Source organism: Bufo bufo, chromosome 5 (genome assembly GCF_905171765.1).
Source record: "Bufo bufo chromosome 5, aBufBuf1.1, whole genome shotgun sequence".
Classification (NCBI taxonomy): domain Eukaryota; kingdom Metazoa; phylum Chordata; class Amphibia; order Anura; family Bufonidae; genus Bufo; species Bufo bufo.
Window position 1 is genome coordinate 140,974,312 of NC_053393.1, and position 18,479 is coordinate 140,992,790.

The window sequence follows — 18,479 nt, forward strand, 5'->3', positions numbered from 1 at the left end:
GCTGGTCCGACGCTCATAAGGGTGCCAATTGTATCCCTCTGACAGTGGGGTAACGCAGTTGTTTCCCACTGCTTTACACTGCTATACTGATAACATTATTCAGTTAGCAATAGCTCTACACACAGTGATACGGCAATGCCCTGTATCCTAAGTAAGAGGGTGGGAGTTAGTGCACTCCTCCGCGCCCCCTTTCTTTGCCGTCCAATATTTCAACCCTCTAGTGGAGTGGTGACTGTTTTTTTAACATTAGTTTTTTGGTTTGTAAAACAATTAATAAAGATAAATAAAATGTGCACCCATTCAGTAATTCAGATTTTAATATATTTAATAATAAAAGTGAAGTATTAATTTCACCTGGGTCAAGATAGGTCTCATTGCCTGTTCAGGCATCTGTTAATACATTTGTTAATATACATTACCCAGGCTAGTCCCTAATTATAATTATTCCAAGTTTAAAAGATAGGATAGAGGATAACTGACTGATTTGTGGGGGTCCTATGTCCCCATCCTGATGGAGCATATACCGTACATTAACACAAAAGCTGAAGAGTACACCCATGAAAATTCATGCACATAGAACAATCAAAATGTCACATTTCCTTTCTCCATCTACTTGTGTCACATCTATAATAATATTATAGATCTGGTGTATAGTGCCGTACATTACATACCCTCTGCTTAACATTATCTGTCAGCTCATGGTATAACACATTACAACATATTGCCCTCTTTTTATTTCAGCAATTCTCATTTTAGGGCAGCCATAGTCACCATTTAGCCAGTACAGAATCCGTTTGTTCTGCTCCCCTTCTCTCTGTGCAAGCCGGGTCTTCAGTATGGATCCTAATGGAGATTCTTTGTTTGTGACAGGAACATGCTGATTAGTGGAGCTGCTGTCACTCACTGACAAGCAGATCTGCGAATTAACACTTTCCCCTCGATTGGTCATCTGGGACAGTCATATTGCTGTTAATGTTTTGTTTAATGGCAAATGCTTGGGCCCAAGCTAGTAGAGTAAAGGTGCATTTACACGGCCCGAGAATCGTGCAGATTATCAGGAACAACTGTTCCTGCAAACAGTCGTTACTAACAATCCGGCCATGTAAATGTTCCGCTGATGGACAAACAAAACCCTCGTTCATGGGATGATCCTGTCGTTCATACAGGCACCACCGATCATGGCTTCTTGGCCCGTGTAAATCCAGCTTCACTCGTCAGTGTTTTGGTGAGTGTTTTCCATCAGTGATTTTGAGCCAAAATCAGGATTGGCGCCTCCACAGACATAAGGTATAAGGGAAAGATCTGCGCCTGTTCTGTGTTTAGAGCCGCACCTGGTTTTGGCTTAGAATCATTGACCAAAACACTGACGTGTGAATGAGGCATCACTTACAAAGGATTTGTTGCAGGGGGACTACAGGCTTCCCCAGCTTATTGGACCCTTTCATAACTATGCTACTTCATTCTTGACTGAGTGTGCATGCTTATTCAGTTGGGTAGACTGTAGCACTCCTTGGGTAGACAGCTTGTATTCTTCATCAATCAAGGATCAGGCATGTTGGAATACAGTATGTCCACTCGTATTTGTGATCTTCAGCTGATTCTGCCAAAATTTGTGTTCTGCAGACTATGATGTAAATTCTATGGTCAGATAATCCCAGTGTAAAAGCCTTTCTATTGTGTTTTCCTACCACTGTGTTATAACCTATGCTTGAGTTATTTGGTGCAGAATGCTTATATTGCTGCATTTATTTCATAGAGTCAGACTATTATCATACTTCCTTTCTTCACCAACCTAAAAGAAGACCGATTGAGAGAGTTAAAGCATACCCTTGATCAGTTTGTTGCCTTTAACTTTCCAATGAAATCTGATGAATTTCCTAAAGGCACTTTAAAGTTCAATAATTATGTGGACTGTGTAAAAAAGGTAAGCAATGTTCTTTCCAGATATCATTTCCATCTATGACATCATTCATCTTCAAAAAATTATTATTCCCCTGTTAACTTTTTATTGAAATGTGTTCTGTTCAAAAAGACGATTAACTTTATGCATAAAAACTGTCCCATTGCATCTGTTAGGCCACTTTTACATGGTCAGTATTTGGTCTGTATTTTGCATTTGTATTTGGAAGCCAAAATAAAATATAATAGAAATATTTGTATCTCTTCTGTGTTTTGGACACACCCTTGTTTTTGTTCTTACCAATATTGTTCAAATGCCGATGTAAAATACTGACCATGTGAAAGTGGCCATATTCAGTAGTGTTCAGTAAAATGTAGTTATTACATCAAGACTTGCTTTATAGGGGTTTTCCCATGGAGGATGACCTCTTTCCAGAATTCATCCACATCTGCAATCGGCTGTGGTCATTGTGGGAAGCTAAAGGTGGCCATTTGTTTCCTCTGCAGCAAAATGTAGTACTACTCGGGTGCCCATTAAGGACTCTGTAATATATAGACATACCAACATCTCCAGAATGTGATCCACTATTTGCAGCAGATCTCTTCACTTGTTTAGTAAAGAGGGGTCCTGAGTAGGGATGAGCGAACGTATGTTTTCAAGTTTGACGTACAAGGTTCAGGTTATCTAAGAATTCCGTTATGGATTCTGCTACCACAGACTACACGTTATTGTGCGTGGTAGAGAAATCCGTAACAGAATTCTTAGATAACCCGAACCTTGTACGCCGAACTTGAAAACAGAAGTTAGCTCAACAGAGAATTTCCTGTTTCTTCAACATCTTTTTTTAAACTCCTGCTTCAATAGAAAAAAAACAAAAACAGTTGGCAAGCAAGGAAAGACGTTCTGTTGTGGAAAAGGGTTGGTTTGATTAGTTAAAGAATTACTGTTATGTAGCTGATTGACATTAGCGATGTGCTAATGTCAGCATTACATAACAGTATGTTTTTAACATTTCTCCCTGCAGCCGTTCTGATCAAATACACACTTTTATAATATGCTAATGAGCCTCTAGGTGCTATGTGGGCATAGATGCAGCATCTAGAGGCTCCGTCTACTCACCCTTTATCCCGCCCAGGTCCTCCGTTCTGCCCGCCCCGCTCCTCTTGATTGATGTCACGGTTCGCAGCATCGTTGACGAAATCCCGCTCCTGCGCCGTTCACTTCTGTATGGCCGGGTCTCTGGGCGACACTGTCCCTTCCGGTACCCCTATTTACCAGGGGAGGTAGAGAACAGTACGGGGGAGAGCGCTCGGCCCTCCGGTGGAGAACGGTTACAGGCAGCGCTGTGAGGGTTACCTCCCAGGATCGGCGCAAAAAGCTGTCCTTTCGGGCGCAACCATCCTGGCGTCCCAGAGCTCAGGCCGCTCGACCTTCCGCGGCTAAGCAATCCTCAGCCTGAAGGTGTGACCCCACCTAACAGGGTGGGGGGTCGCCTCCTCCTCTTTCAGGATGTCTGGTGCCCCCACGTCTCCGACGCTTGGGCACTTGAAATTGTATCTTCAGGGTACACTATCGAGTTTTTGTCCCTCCCCCCAGACAGGTTTTTCCAATCCCGTCCTCCACGGGACCCCGAGCGGGCGGCCATTCAGTCCCTCCTGGACCAGGGAGTCATCTCTCCAGTTCCCCCAGCAGAGAGGTTCAAGGGGTTCTACTCAAACTTTTTTGTGGTCCCCAAAAAGGAGGGCTCTGTGCACCCAATCCTGGACCTCAAACTGCTCAACAGGTTCCTCCGCCTCCAGCTGTTTCGGATGGAATCCCTTCATTCTGTAATTGCTGGAACCGGGGAAATTCCTATTGGCTGTTGATATCCATCACGCATATCTTCACGTCCCCATTGCGCAGAGCCATCAGCTCTTCCTGAGGTTTTTTTTAATTGGAGACGGTCATTATAAAATTGTCGTCCTTCCTTTTGGACTGGCAACTGCGCCTCGGGTCTTCACGAAGATACTGGCCCCCCCTTCTCGCCCTGCTCCGTTCCAGAGGCATCTTCCTTATGCCTTATCTGGACGACATCCTCATCAAGGCTTCCTCTTTCGCATAAGGGCCAAGCAGCATGGAGATCACGCTGGAAGCCCTTGCATGCTTCGGGTGGCTGGTCAATCTTCAGAAATCATCTCTGACTCCTTCCAGACAACTTGTGTTTCTGGGCATGCTTCTGGACACGGAAGCGGCACAGGTTCACCTCCCCCGGACAATCACCTGGCTTTACAGTGTTCTGTGAGATTTCTTCTCAACTGCAGGCTCCCATCCATCCCCCTCTGCATTAAGGTGTTAGGGAGGATGCTCGCCTGTTTCGAGGCGAGTCCCTTTGCCCAGTTCCACACTCGCATGTTCCAGAGAGCGATCCTGTCCTCCTGGGACAAATCGTCCGAGAGTCTGGACTGTCCCATCCGCCTCTCTCCTCAGGTGAGGTCGTCCCAGTCTGCAAGGTTGGGGAGAAGTTTTCCCTCCCAGGAAAGTCCAAGGCACATGGTCTCGGTCGGAGTTCAAGCTTCCGATCAATGTCCTGGAGCTCAGGGCGATTCTTCTATCCCTCCGGTCAGAGTTCAGTCGGACAATGCCACGGCGGTAGTGTACATCAACCACCAGGGGGGTACGCGCAGCTCTGCAGTGATGCAGGAATCTGCCAAGATCTTGCGGTGGACGGAGGCCCACGTAACGACATTTTCAGCAATCTACATCCCGGGTGTGGAGAACTGGACTGTGGACTTCCTCAGCAGGACGACCGTAGATCCGGGCGAGTGGTCCCTGCACCCGGAGGTGTTCGAGGTGATCTGTCTGCGTTGGGGTCGCCCGGACGTGGACTTGATGGCCTCGAGACTCACTCGAAAGCTTTTCACCTTTCTCTCCCGAGCAAGAGATCCGGAAGCATGCGGCGGAGTTCGGATCTCTCTTGGCAGGAGTTCTCCCTCCTTTACGTGTTTTCCCCCCTTCCCCCTCCTACCCAGGGTTCTACGGAAGATCAGGATGGAGGGCATTCTGACGATCCTCGTTGCGCGTGGTACGCCGACCTCGTTCTCCTTCTAGGAGACGTCCCTTGGTCACTGCCACTCAGAGACTACCTTCTTTCGCAGGGTCCGGTCTTATGTCAGCATTTAAGGTCTCTTCGTTTGGACGGTGTGGCTATTGTGACGCGAAGAGGGTTTTTGGTGGACGTCATCCGCACTATGATTCAGGCCAGGAAGCCTGCATCGTCCAGGATCTATTACAGAACCTGGAGGTCCTTCCTGGGCTTCTGTGAAAGCCGGAACATCCCCCCACTTCATTTTTCTCTCCCCTCGGTCCTATCCTTTTTACAATCAGGGTTGGACCTTGGTTTAGCCCTTAGTTCCTTGAATGGTCAGGTGTCAGAGCTTTCTATCTTTTTCCAGCGCCCTCTGGCCCTCCTGGGGCCTATAAAAACCTTCCTTCAGGGAGTGGCACATACGGTTCCTCCATACCTTCCTCCTTTACCGCCTTGAGATCTGAATTTAGTCCTCTCAGCACTCCAGACTTCTCCCTTTGAGCCCTTGTGGGAGATTTAACTGTGACTCCTGTCCTGGAAGTTAGTTTTTCTTGTGGCTATCCCATCCTTCAGACGGGTGTCCGAGTTGGCTGCACTCTCTAAGAGAACCCTTCCTGGTTCTTCATAAGGATAAAGCGGTTCTCCGGCCCGTTCCTTCCTTTCTCCCGAAGGTGGTCTCTGACTTCCATATCAATGACAAAATTGTCCTTCCCACCCTAGGGAAAGGGAGTAACACCATTTGTCTGGGCTCTGAAGATTTATTTGGCAGCCTCCGGTTCCTTCCGGCGTACGGACTCCCTTTTTGTCATCCCGGAGGGGCCTCGCAAGGGATTGGCGGCCTCCAAGGTGGCAATTGCACGTTGGATTCGGTCTGCAATTGCTGAAGCATACCGCGCCCGGGGGTAGGGTTCCGCCCTTAGGTGGCTCTCTCCACCAGAGTGGTGGGCGTTTCTTGGGCTCGGATAAATCGCTTTTCGGCTGCGCAGTTGTGCAAGGCGGCTACCTGGTCCTCCTTACACACATTCACAAAATTCTACCAGGTGCATACTTAGTCATCGGCGGACGCTGCCTTGGGCCGGAAGGTCCTGCAGGCGGCAGTTTCTTAGATGCCTGCAGGGACGCTTGCTTCCATGGGTCTGTGGTTTTTCCCTCCCTGTGGACTGCTTTTGGACGTCCCACGGTTTCTGTGTTCCCCAATGAATATGGGCGAGAAAACAAGATTTTTGTAAAACCGATACTGGACTTTTGCAAAAAGTCGGCGGCGCTCATAGCAGTTCAGCGTGGGGGAAGGAATTCTGTGACTCGCATTCCCGGCACCCGACCTCTGACAGGACACTGTGATCCACGCAATTAACCCCTCAGGTGCCACACCTGAGGGGTTAATTGCGCAGATCACAGCGTCCTGTCAGAGGTCGGGTGCCGGGAATGTTCTTCAGTCTCTGCATTGGTGGCAGTGGGCAGTGCGCCCTCCCGCCCTCCCCCCCCCCCCCCCACCATCATTGGTGGCAGTGGGCAGTTCCGACCAGAGAAGAACAGACAGAAGAAGGAGCGACCGGCGGCCACGGCGCACGTGAGTATAATGCTGCTCACTAACATACCATGGCAGCCAGGACTTCAGTAGCGTCTTGGCTGCCATGGTAACCGATCGGAGCCCCAGCATTACACTGCTGGGACTCCGGTCGGAACTGCCCACTGCCACCAATGATTGGGGGGGGGGGGGGGGGAATGCGGGACCCTGTGGCTACTGCCACCAATGATTAATACTGGGGGGGGGTTGAGTTACCAGAAAGGACTGATAAGAGGGAGAGGCTGGGGGGCACATCAGAGGCTGGGGGCTGTTTTTGGACTTTTGGTTGGTCAGTGGTCACAAAATAAATGTGTTATTTAATTGTTATAATTGGTATCGGTGAGTACTTAAAAAGGAGTATCGGTACTCGTACTCGGTCTAAAAAAAAATGGTATCGGGACATCCCTACTATAAACAACTTGTTCTGGTACAGAATTAACCCTGTAATGTTTTTGTTGTTACTAGAAGTCAATCGACTAGTTACAGATACCCAAAATGGTGAAAAATGACATGGAAAAGTATAGCAATTAATGCCTCCTTGTGGCTGCCTGGCTGCCTCCATACAGTATAACGTCTCCTTGTGGCGGTTCCCATACAGTGTAACGTCTCCTTGTTGCTGCCCCCATACAGTATAATTTATTTGCGGCGAATCGCATAAAGAAACTGCTATTTCCTGGCTGCTGAGAGCATTCATAGTGGTGTAGAACACTGTGTCTTGCAGTAACTCGCATAGGGAGTCTGCTGGGGTAGTGAAATAATACTGTGAGTCCGTACGACATGCAGATGACAGGCGTCGCTTATTTGGGCAGTTACGCGGCCAAAACTGACCAAATAACTCACGTATGAACTCAGCCTTACAGGTCGATGTTAGCGCCAAGAGGAAGCACACTCCTATTACACCGTTGTCAGCTGATTCCACATAGATGTCTACAGAACCTGTTCTATTAAACGCTTATACAAGTAGAGCCCCCCGACAGAGTGGAGACAGTTTCAGCAGTAAGTCTGTGTTGACGTCACTGATTATTTTGCCCTTCCTCTGATCCGTCAGAATAATAACCCACAAAAAATGGATCCTGTCTGTTCAGCATCCGATTTCACTCGGTCAGCATTTGTTCAGTAATCCATCAGTAACGGCAAATATATTTTCTCGCTCGTATCATTGGGGGACACAGGACAGTGGGTATAGCTGCTGCTGCCACTAGGAGGCGACACTAGGCTGAAAAGTGTTAGCTCCTCCTCTGCCGGCTATACCCCCTCCAGCCTGGAGAGAGCATATCAGTTTTTAGCTTAGTGTCGTAGGAGGCAGACTTCCCTGCTTGCATGGTGGCTTCCTTTTGTTATTTTTAAGTTTTTTCCTTTTAGGTATGGGAGACTGTCGCCTAGCCTCTCTGTCTATCCGGGGAGCAAGACCGGTGTCTGTTCCCTCACCGCCCGACCTCCCCACAGAAGAAAAGGTGGACCAGGGCAGCCTCGCTCCCCTCTTTCCCGCCAGCCAAAGGGTCACCTGGATCCGTTAAGACCCTCCCGCCATACCAGACTCCTGCCACTTCGGGTGCCAGCTGCTGAAGAGGTGACCCTGCTGGTCCACTAAGACATGAAGAGAAGAGTATGAAGAACAGGTGAGTACTCGGGAATAGGTGAGTATTTTACCCCCCCACCCCACCCCACCTTTCTCGCTCTGTGTCTTGTCCACTCTTCTGGACAACAGGGGAGTGCTTCCCCCCCACCCCCACATCCTCCCCTTCTCAGGTATCACCCAGCTTTCCTGGGAACAGATACCTTTCTGTGTTCCTGTAGCCTCGGGGAAGCACTTTAAATGACCCCCGTTTGTCCCCTGGCGCCACCGTTAGTCAGGCCGGCCTACTCACTCTCTCAGGCCCCAGCTTCCTTTCGGGCCTACCCGCGATTCGGGTCGCGCCAGTACCAGGCGTGTTCCCCGGGCCGCCGGGGGGTCTCCGCAGCTGTTCTCGTCAAGTTGCCGGCCACCCGCACCGCTCCGGGTCCCTTTGTTCCCTGGCCGACTGGAAGTGCGTCAAGGTCGGTCGCGGGTGGCTAATTTAGGCCGTGGCTTCCAGGGAAATGTAGGCCACAATTCGCCGCCCACCTCTATGACGCAGGGGGCAAGGCTAGGCTCCCTGACCCGGCTCCGTGGGAGGATTCTACACTTTCCCGCACTGGTTCACGCTGTCTCAATGCTTCTACTGGGACACAGGACCTGCTTTCCCCTGAAAACTGGTAGGACGGTTTTACTCCTCTCCATCCTTGAGACCAGTGTAGGAGTTGGTTAGCAACCATGTCCGAACCCACTAGTGACCCTCGCATGCCACGACTTATTATGCATGCACTAAATGCAAAATTAAGTTCCCTCGCGGCCAGCCAGATTCCGGATGCTCCGCATGCTGTGCGCCCAGACAGGTTCTGCCTCCCGAGGCTACGCAACCGCATGACCACCCTGACCGTGTGGAACCGGACTGGGCCCGGGCAGTGGAGGACCTATCAAAAATCCACCCCCTCTCTCATGGGTCGTTTGGTTGATAAATCCCCACCTGCGCAGTCCGCACCCTTCTCGGGTGAACAGCTTCGGGGCAGACCTTCACATAAGCGGCCCAGAGCAGGACATCATTCCTCCTCTAACACCTCAGCATCTCCACCCCCACCAGGGTCACGCTCGGACGCATCCTCCCTCCCAGGGGGAAGTTCTTTCCGATGGGAAGATTGGGGACTCTCACTCTGATATGGATCAGGAACAGTCTTCAAAGATTGCTTCCATGGTGGATAGCCTAGTTACTGCTGTCCGTGACACCTTCCAGGTGCAGGATGACTACCCCTCCACGAGCCACCAGGGGGTGTCTTTTCTTCGCTCCAGACAATCTCCTAAAGCTTTTCCCTTACATGACTTTTCAGTGGTCATTGCAAAGGCGTGGGACCGTCCAGAACGTCGATTTAGCACATCCAAGCGACTCTATCTGCTGTATCCTTTTCTGACGGATTGTGTAGCTAAGTGGTCCTCTCCTCCTAAGGTGGATCCTCCGGTTGCACGTCTTGCTAAACATACCGCTATTCCTGTGGCCGATGGCTCATCCCTCCAGGACCCCGGAGATCGCCATATGGAGTCTTTTGCTAAATTTTGCAGCAAGTGGCTCAGCACTTCGGCCCATTTTTGTTTCCGCCTGGGTGGCTAAGGCCGTCTATGGATGGGCATTACGGTTAAATCAGGACTTGGCGGTGGACCTCCCTTTGGCTGAGCTCCAATCTTTGGCCGTGCAAATCTCCCAGGCGGGGAAGTATCTCTGTGAGGCTTCCTTGGACGTGGGTGCTCTAGTTGCCCGCTCATCGGCTCTGATTGTAGCCTTATGGCGCGAACTGTGGCTTAAGGTTTGGGCAGTGGATTCATTGTCAAAGCGTTCCCTGGCAGGCCACCCTTTTTCCGGCTCCCGATTATTCAGAGCCCGATTGGATAAAATTATCTCAGAGGCCACGGGTGTTAAAAGTACCCACCCTCCCTCATTTCGCACGAAGCCCTTAAAAGCCTGGGCTCATTTTTTTCGCCGCTTTTCGGTTACATGTCCGGCTGTTGGAGTCCCTCCCAAGTCCTCCACGCAAGACCAGTGGAAGAAGCCTTTTCTTTCGGCTTCAACCAGCCTGGCGCCTGCGAGCACAGCCCACTCGTCCCTCGGCCAAAAAGCAGGCCTCCCCGTGAAGGAGCGCCCCCCACCCTCGTGGGTGGGGGGTTGGCTCCTCCGGTTTCAAGACATTTGGCGGGCCCACATTTCAGACGCTTGGACGCTCAAAGTTGTAACCTCGGGTTACAAGATCGAGTTTCTCTCCTCCTCCAGAACGATTTTTTCTGTCCCAGCCACCCAGAGATTCTGATCGGGCCGTCGCCATTTTTCGGGCAATTCGGTGCATCCTCGCTCACGGCGTAATCTCCCCGGTTCCCCTGGAGGAACAATTCACAGGGTTTTATTCAATCCTATTTGTCATCCCCAAGAAAGAAGGATCCGTTCGACCGGTTCTGGACCTCAAGCTGCTGAACCGGTTTCACCGGGTTCAACACTTTATATTGGAGTCTCTTTGCTCTGTGGTTGCTTCATTGGAGCGGGGAGAGTTCCTCTCTTCTATAGACATCCGGGATGTGTACTTACACGTCCCCATTGCTCTGGCGCACCAGCGTTCCTCAGGTTTGCGGTAGGGCCCCATCACTACCAGTTCGTCGCCCTTCCCTTTGGCTTGGCAACGGAGAGTCTTCACAAAAGTGCTCGCTCCTCTCCTAGCCCTTTTTCGTTCCATGGGTATCACCCTGATTCCCTATCTGGACGACATCCTGGTCAAAGTGGTGATCTTCTGTGAGAGCGAGGACAGTCTACGTATCATCACTCTCGATACCCTGACACGCTTTGGCTGGTTGGTAAACTTCCAAAAGTCTTCCCTACGTCCCACCAGGCAGATCACCTTCATTGGTATAGTCCTCGACATGGAAGCGGTGTTCGTTCGCCTCCTTCTGAACAAGCGGCTAGTCCTTCTGCGGTTGGTCCTTTTTCTACTCCGGCGCAGGTTCCCATCAATCAGATTTTGCATGCGGGTCTTGGGTGCAATGATCGCTTCCTTCGAAGCCGTTTCGTTTGCACAATTTCACACCCGTTCCTTTCAACAAGCAATTTTATCTTCTTGGGACTAGTCACCGGAGTCCTTGGACCGTCCCATCCTCCTTTCCCCAAGGGTGCGATCGGCACTCAGGTGGTGGCTCTCGGCCCCAACCTTGGAGGCAGGGAAGTCCTTTCTCCCGGTCTCCTGGACGGTCATTACCACCGATGCTAGTCTTCAGGGTTGGGGCGGAGTCTTCTCGCCCCAGACAGTCCAAGTTGTATGGTCTCAGTTGGAAGCCAAACTACCCATCAATATCCTGGAGCTCCGGGCCATTCATCTATCTCTTCTCCAGGGGCCGGCCGATTCGGATCCAGTCAGACAACGCCACCACGGCGGTGGCTTACCTCATCCACCAAGGGGGAACCCGTGGACAGGCTGTGATGGAGGAGTCGACAAAATCCTGCAGTGGGCGGAGGATCATGTACCAGCTCTATCGGCGGTCTACACACCGGGAGTGGAGAATTGGACGGCAGATTTCCTCTAGGTCCTCAGTTCTGGTTTGGTCCTACGGACATTGGTTAGGTTATGGGTCCTTTCATGTATGTTTTTCTCCTACTCCTACTGCTTGGGCACAAACTGATATGCTCTCTCCAGGCTTGAGGGGGTATAGCCGGTAGAGGAGGAGCTAACACTTTTCAGCCTAGTGTCGCCTCCTAGTGGCAGCAGCTATACCCACAGTCCTGTGTCCCCCTATAAACTAAGCGAGAAAGAGATTTTACAGGTGAGTCCAGAAAAATCTATTTTTTTCTTTTTGCTCTAGTACACGCCACAAAAGGTTTTGGAACAGATAACTGCACCGCTGACCAGCAAATATATTTTTTCTTTTTCAACTAATACACGACAAAAAGGGCTTTGGAACATATAACTTCCCCGCTGAAAGGCAAATATATTTTACTTTTGCCACTAATACACGACAAAAGGGCTGTAATTTTAGTACTTCACCAAGACATATCAAACAGCACTTTCACCCTAATAAGAACGGTTTTCTGGAATTACAGAGCTGTATAATGGCAATTTCGGTCCCAAGTCAATGCTGCAAGGTGTAATACGATTGTTCCTATTACCCAGACTGTAACCTCACCAACTTGAACCCTGTTCAACATAAATGCTGTGGAATGATTCCTCCCTATCCTTTCCCTACACCTTGAATAATCTTTCCCTGCACTTGCAAGTTGTTTTTTTTAGCACAATGACGTTTTTTCTAGCACTGTCCCTAGCGCCTGCTGACGTCTCTCCCTGCACGAAGTACACTGGTAAATGGCAGAATCTAAGATGGCTGACGCTATTTATAGGGCTGTGACATCACAGGGCTGGCTACTGATTGGCTGCATGCATAGCATTATGGGTTATCCTGCCTTCCCAGAGTTCCTTTCTCCATATCCTCACACGTGCAGCAGCCATTTTAGGAAAATGTGATTCGTTACCACGAAGCGCGAGGATATTCGGCTTCGGTGCGAATCGAATTTTTCCTGAAATTCGGAACGAATTCCCCTTGGTCAGCTTCGATTCACCCATCTCTAGATGAGATCATGGTACAGAAATAAAAAGTGACTATACATGAGAGAAATAAGAGACTATTGCATAAGGATATACAGTGTCAGGCTGGATTTAGATGTTGCAGTTTTTTGCCGTAAAAAGCCACAACAAAAACAAGATTATAAAAACCACATGCACTTAACGTGTTTTACCTGTGGCTTTTACAAGTAAAATGTGTAAGCAACAACCTGGCAAAACTGGCAGTCATGGTAATTTTTTTTATTTTATTTTTTGGTGGTGGGGTTTATACCATCACAAAAAAATTTAACATGTAAATCTGGCATCATTGATCTTGTATTCATTTGTGCCCCATAATGTATGACTTGTGTTGAAAGTGGTAAGTAAAACTGTGTATTTGTTTTAGTTTTTAGATGCGTTGGAATTGTCCCAGAGCCCAGTGCTGCTGCAGCTGATGGCTGAAATTCTTTGTAGGGACAACAAGCATTTTATGGAAGATTTATTTCAGAACACTTTCAAGAAAGTTGTTAAAAGGTAAATAAAATCTTTCCACTTGTATTGTCTACAAATTTCCCGTCACCTTGTCTTTGCCTCCAGTCCTCCTACCGTTTCTTGTATACAAGGCTTTAGTGTAGAAGTATAGGACATGTGACCGCTGCAGCCAGTCACTGTCCCCACCGGTCTCTTGCCATATATTAGTGTGGCGCTGCAGTATAGTCAAGTGCCCGTTCGCCTGAACCCCACCGCTGCAGCCTTGTATACTGACAGTGAGAGGAGAACAGGACCAGCAGGGGAAAAAGAGGTGAGTATATAATCTTTTTTTTATTTATTTTTTTAAGTACTAAATGACATTGACAATGAAAAATTTGTAATTAACTTGATTAACCCCTTTAAGGCTGGATTTACATCACCGTTTCATTTCTCGCCCATTTTCCTTGGGGGGACACAGAAGACCTTGGGTATAGCTCAGCTCCCTAGGCTAAGTGAAAACTGTTAAGCCCCTCCTCCAGCAGCTATACCCTCAGCCTGGAGAGAGAGACTGACAGTTTTTGCTTAGTGTCCAAGGAGGCAAGACACTCCCTGCTCTGCAGGGCTGTTTTCTCCTTGTTTAATTTTTTATTTTTACTTTTTTCTTTTTCTTCCAGACCATCAGGGACAACAGAGACGCAATATACCTCTCTGTTTCTCCCGGGGTCGAGCTACGCCAGTGCCGGTCACCCGAACTGCTGCCTCCCCCATAGAAGGCAAGGTGGACCAGGGCAGCATAGCTCCTCTGCGTCCCGCCAGCGCAAGGGTCGCCCAAACGCCAAGTCCCTCTTCCAGCGTCCTGCCACTACGGTGCCAGTAGCTGAAGGGGCGACCCTGCTGGAACGGACCGAGGGTGAAGACGGCTGATGGTGAGAGAGTGGCTTCTCCAGCCCTACATCCCCCCTTCCCCCACCCCGGTCTGCTGCGTGCCTGACCCCCATACTGTGCCTCTGTACCCTTCCCCTGCTGGACCTAGGCTGGCCCATGGGGTGCCGCAGGGCGACAATCTGCTCCCTGCTCCCTCGCCTCCCTTCCTGGCCTCCATAGGACATTGCAGCTGGCTGTCTCCCCACTGCTAGCTGCAGAATGCTGCATCATAGGTTCAGCCACATTGCCTCCCTTCTCCTGCCGGCGTCCCTCCTCTATCCGCACGGGCACCCGGTCTCAGGGTCCCCCCATCCCCTTACCGGTGCACTGCTCAGGGCCTGGGGCCCGTTCCTGATGGCAGTGGCGTAAGGCCTCGCCTCCGACCGCAGGGTGGGCACCCGCGGCCGGTATGTACATGCATCCACTCCGGCTCAGGTCCCGCCGGTACCTCGATTACTGTGCGGCCCCGGTAAGCCGGGTGCTGCAAAAATTTAGGCCCCGACTTCACTACCTACTAGGCCGCAAAATTCCGGCCTCTGTTGGAGGGGGCGGGAAGTTCTCCAGGCGCAAATTCTTTCCGCCTGGAGGTTCCCCCGCCCCCAGGGCATCGCAGCGCCGCCCCCCAGGCCGTATCCCTGTTAACCCTTTGGGTACCGGCGGCTCCCAATGGGCCTATATGGCTGGCCCCCTTTTTCCTGCCTCTCAGAGAGGCTATGCACCTGTATGGTGGCTCCCCTTTCTGCCTCAGAGAGGCTGTGTTATTAAAAGAAAAAAAAAAAAAAAATAGATAACGAATTTCTTGTGAGCTGCGCGGGACGCTGCAGCCTCATCTCAGTAGTGCTGCCTGTATGCATGCCCCCCTTCCATAGGCTGTGGCGCTGGCCAGGTGCATGTTCCCCTTCTAGGCGGTTTCTTGCCCTCTCCTGGGATACATCGCTGGCCAAATGCATGCGGCCCTTTCTGTAGGCAGAATTCGTCACCCTCTCCAGTTATGGTGCCTGCCATGTGCATGACCCCCCCCTTCCTAGGCGGGATACTGCACTCTCCCTGGCTGCGGGCTGGCCTTGTGCATGACCCCCTTCTATAGGCGGAATACTGCACTCTCACCGGATACGGTGCTGGCCATGTGCACGACCTCCTTCCATAGGGGAACGCTGCACTCCCACTGGATTCGTTGCCGGCCATGTGCATGACCCCCTTCCATAGGCGGTATGCTGCACTCTCATTGGATTCGCTGCCGGCCTTGGGCATGCCTCCTTCCCTCAGGCGGCATACATACACTCTCACTGACTGGGGTTGTTCTCTCGCCGTTAAGTTGCTGGCCATGTGCATGACCCCCTTCCATGGCGGGGTGCTTGCAACTCTCACTGGATCCGCTGCCGGCCATATGCATGACCCCCCCCTTCCGTGGGCGGTGTACTGCACTCTCACTGAATTCACTGCCGGCCATGGGCATGTCTCCTTTCCTCAGGCGACATAAACACACTCTCACTGACTGTGTCTGTTCTCTCGCCAGTACGTTGCTGGCCATGTGCATGACCCCCATGCATGGCGGGGTGCTCGCACTCTCCCTGGTTGCGATGCTGGCCATGTGCATGACCCCCCCTTTCTGGGCGGCATACTGCACTCTCACCGGATACATTGCTGGCCATGAGCATGGGTGGAATGCTTGCACTCCCATTGGATACGGTGCTGGCCTTGTGCGTGACCACTCCTCATTCCATGGGCGGAATTTTGCACGCTCACTGGATTCATGGCTGTCCTATGCTGTGCTGGACTTGTACATGTCCCCATTCATTGGCGGAGTAGTTGCACTCTCACAAAATTCGGTGTTGGGTGGATTATTGCACAATCACTTAATGCTAGGATAACCCTGTGCATGTCCCCCTTTCACCAGGTGGACCTCCTGCGTTCCTGCTGGAGGCTGTGTGGCCATGTGCATTGTCCTCTTCTGGGCGGAATATGGTATGTCCTACTTTTCTGAAGTAGGTACTGGCCTTGGGCATCACGCCCTTGTGGGGCGGGCCTTTGCACTCTTGTTGACTGCAGTGTTTGCCAGGTATATTTCCCCCCTTTCTGGGCGGACTGCTTGCGTTCCATCGCATGCCATGCTAGTCTTGTGCGTAACTCCCTTTCAAGTTGCACTTTGCACTTCTGTAGATACTGTGGGACTCTGTGGCTGGCCCTCTTCGCTGAGTGACTATTTTGCAGTGAGCAGACGTTCTTGTGCGCTCTGTGCGTTGTTTGGGCCACGTATGGCCTTCTCACTGCTTACGGGCTGCTCGTACGTATGCCTCCCTTCCTCCTGCGGCATCCTTTTTTTCTCTTGGGATACGATGCTTGCCGCAAGCCTTGCACTCTTCTCTGAAGAGATCTTTCTGTCCACCTGACCCGGACAGGCTCTACTTGCTCTCTACTGCACCGAGCTGGGTGGTACTCATTCTCTGGTTTGGATTGTATATTGCGGTTCCGTTGTGACGATATCCACCATGTTCGTTGGCCCTTCCGCCTGGGGAGTGTTCATGGTTCCTAGATGTGTACCCATTCGTCCCCCCGCGGCATTGCTTTCCTGCGCAAGCGGTCACATGGTCGAGAGTGCTGTCTCAGCGCTCCTCGAATTCTACGTTGGCTCTGGCGGGACTACGGTTCCCTCGCCTACTACCATTCCTCCTTTTCGGATGCAGTGTGGTATGAGTCCTTCCTGATGGCGCCCTCTGCGCTTCAGTCTGATCTGCTACCAGGTTCGAACCGCTCTTCTCGGGAAGGTTACCCAACTTCTCTTGGGTGCTCGATTACCCAGGTCCGGAAGACCTCCACTTTGGGTTCTTCAGGGTATTCGCCTTCTGCGAGGCGGTGAGCCGGGCGTCTCACAGAGTAGCGGGGGTTTTTCTTTCGAGCTGTCCTATGGCTTCCCTGTTGCCCACTCCTCCTTTCGGTTGGAGGGTGTCATACTGGCCTCTGTCTCGACTGCTTTTTCTCACTGGCTCTGTTTTGGCTCCCGCTCGGGACAGATCACTCCGATGTGGCTTCTGCCCCGGCCTCGTACTGTCTCCCTCGTTCACACTGGCTGTACTAGCTGTGTGCCTATTTACCGGGTCTACCGCGTTCTGTCCTCCCGCTGGGTGCAGATTGCTTTTTCCATTCTGGGCAATGGTTCTGCTGTGGACTTACCTTCTCGGTAACTTGGGAGGACGACTTCTTCGGTCAAGATTGTCCTTAGATCTCCCACACCGGGACTGTAGAACACCTTCCTGTGGTGGCTACATCGACATTGACTTTAGCCTGTCTTGTCCTGGCATCTGTCGGATGCTGGGCGGACCCTTTCGGTTCCTTCCATCTGTCCTTCTGCTTCCCCACTCCAGGTGGATACGGGACGACGTTGCTCGGGGGCCGACGGGACCAGTTTTGCCGTCCCTTCTGCCCGTGTCACTGGTCTGCGCCTGATCACATTGGGTTTTCTCCCGCTTGCCCAGGCGATTCCAGCGGGCACGCTACTGTTCACTCCCGGCCGTGCTTCGTCCAGGATCTGTTGTCGGACTTAGGGTTCTTACCTGGGGTTCTGTAGGAAGCTGGGCATTCCCTCGCTCTGCCTTTCGCTCCCCATGGTTCTGTCTTTCTCCAGTCTGGCCTGGACCTGGGACTGGGACTCTGTTACTTGAAGTGTCAAGTGTCTGTGCTGTCCTTGGCGTTCCCTGGCCCTCTGGGCCTGTCAAGACCTTCTTCCACGGAGTGGCTCTTTGGTGCCTCTGTACCGTCCCCCGGTACCACCCTGGGAACTACATACTGAGCTCTCGGCGCTCCAATCTTTCCCTTGGAGCCGTTACAGAAGTTCTCTCTACTCCTTCTGTCCTGTACGGTTGTGTTTCTGTAGCCATCGTGTCTCTGACGGGTGTCTGAATGGCGGCCCTTCTTGTTACGAGCCTTCTGTCCTTCCCCAGGACAGGGCTGTTCTCCATTCCATCCCTTCCTTCCTGCTAAGGTGGTATCTGCCTTTCATCTCAACGAGGCTTTTGTCCTCCCCTTCCCACCGCAGGGAACGGACACTTTACCGATTTGGACGTTGTTTGGGCCTTGCAGTTTTTACTTGGTGATCTCCGACTCTTGTCGCCGCTCGGTCTCTTGTGTTTCCAGGAGGTCCGCTCAAAGGTTTGACGGCTCCAGGGTGGCTTTCCTCTGCTTTATCAGAATGGCTATTGGTGAGGTTACCGCACCAAGGGCAGGGTTCTGCCTTTGGTGTCACCGTTTATTTCACCAGAGCGGTCGGTGCCTCCTGGGCTGGAGGCATTGGGCTTCGGCCATGCAATTGTGCAAGGCGGCCACCGGTCTTCCTTGCACGCCTTACCAAGTTCTACAGGGTGCATACTCGGGCTTCGGCGGATGCTCTCGTGGGCCACCTGAGTTTGCAGGCGGCG

The 18,479-nt window shown here is 51.3% G+C and overlaps 1 protein-coding gene across 1 annotated transcript in view; it reads left to right on the plus strand.

Moving 5' to 3' along the window:
* The window catches only part of PRKDC (protein kinase, DNA-activated, catalytic subunit), a 448,398-nt gene that overhangs the window by 216,249 nt on the left and 213,670 nt on the right, over positions 1–18,479 (plus strand). The window contains 2 exon segments of the mRNA XM_040433446.1: positions 1,757–1,924; positions 13,079–13,206. Of these exon segments, the coding sequence (XP_040289380.1) occupies positions 1,757–1,924; positions 13,079–13,206 (296 nt within the window).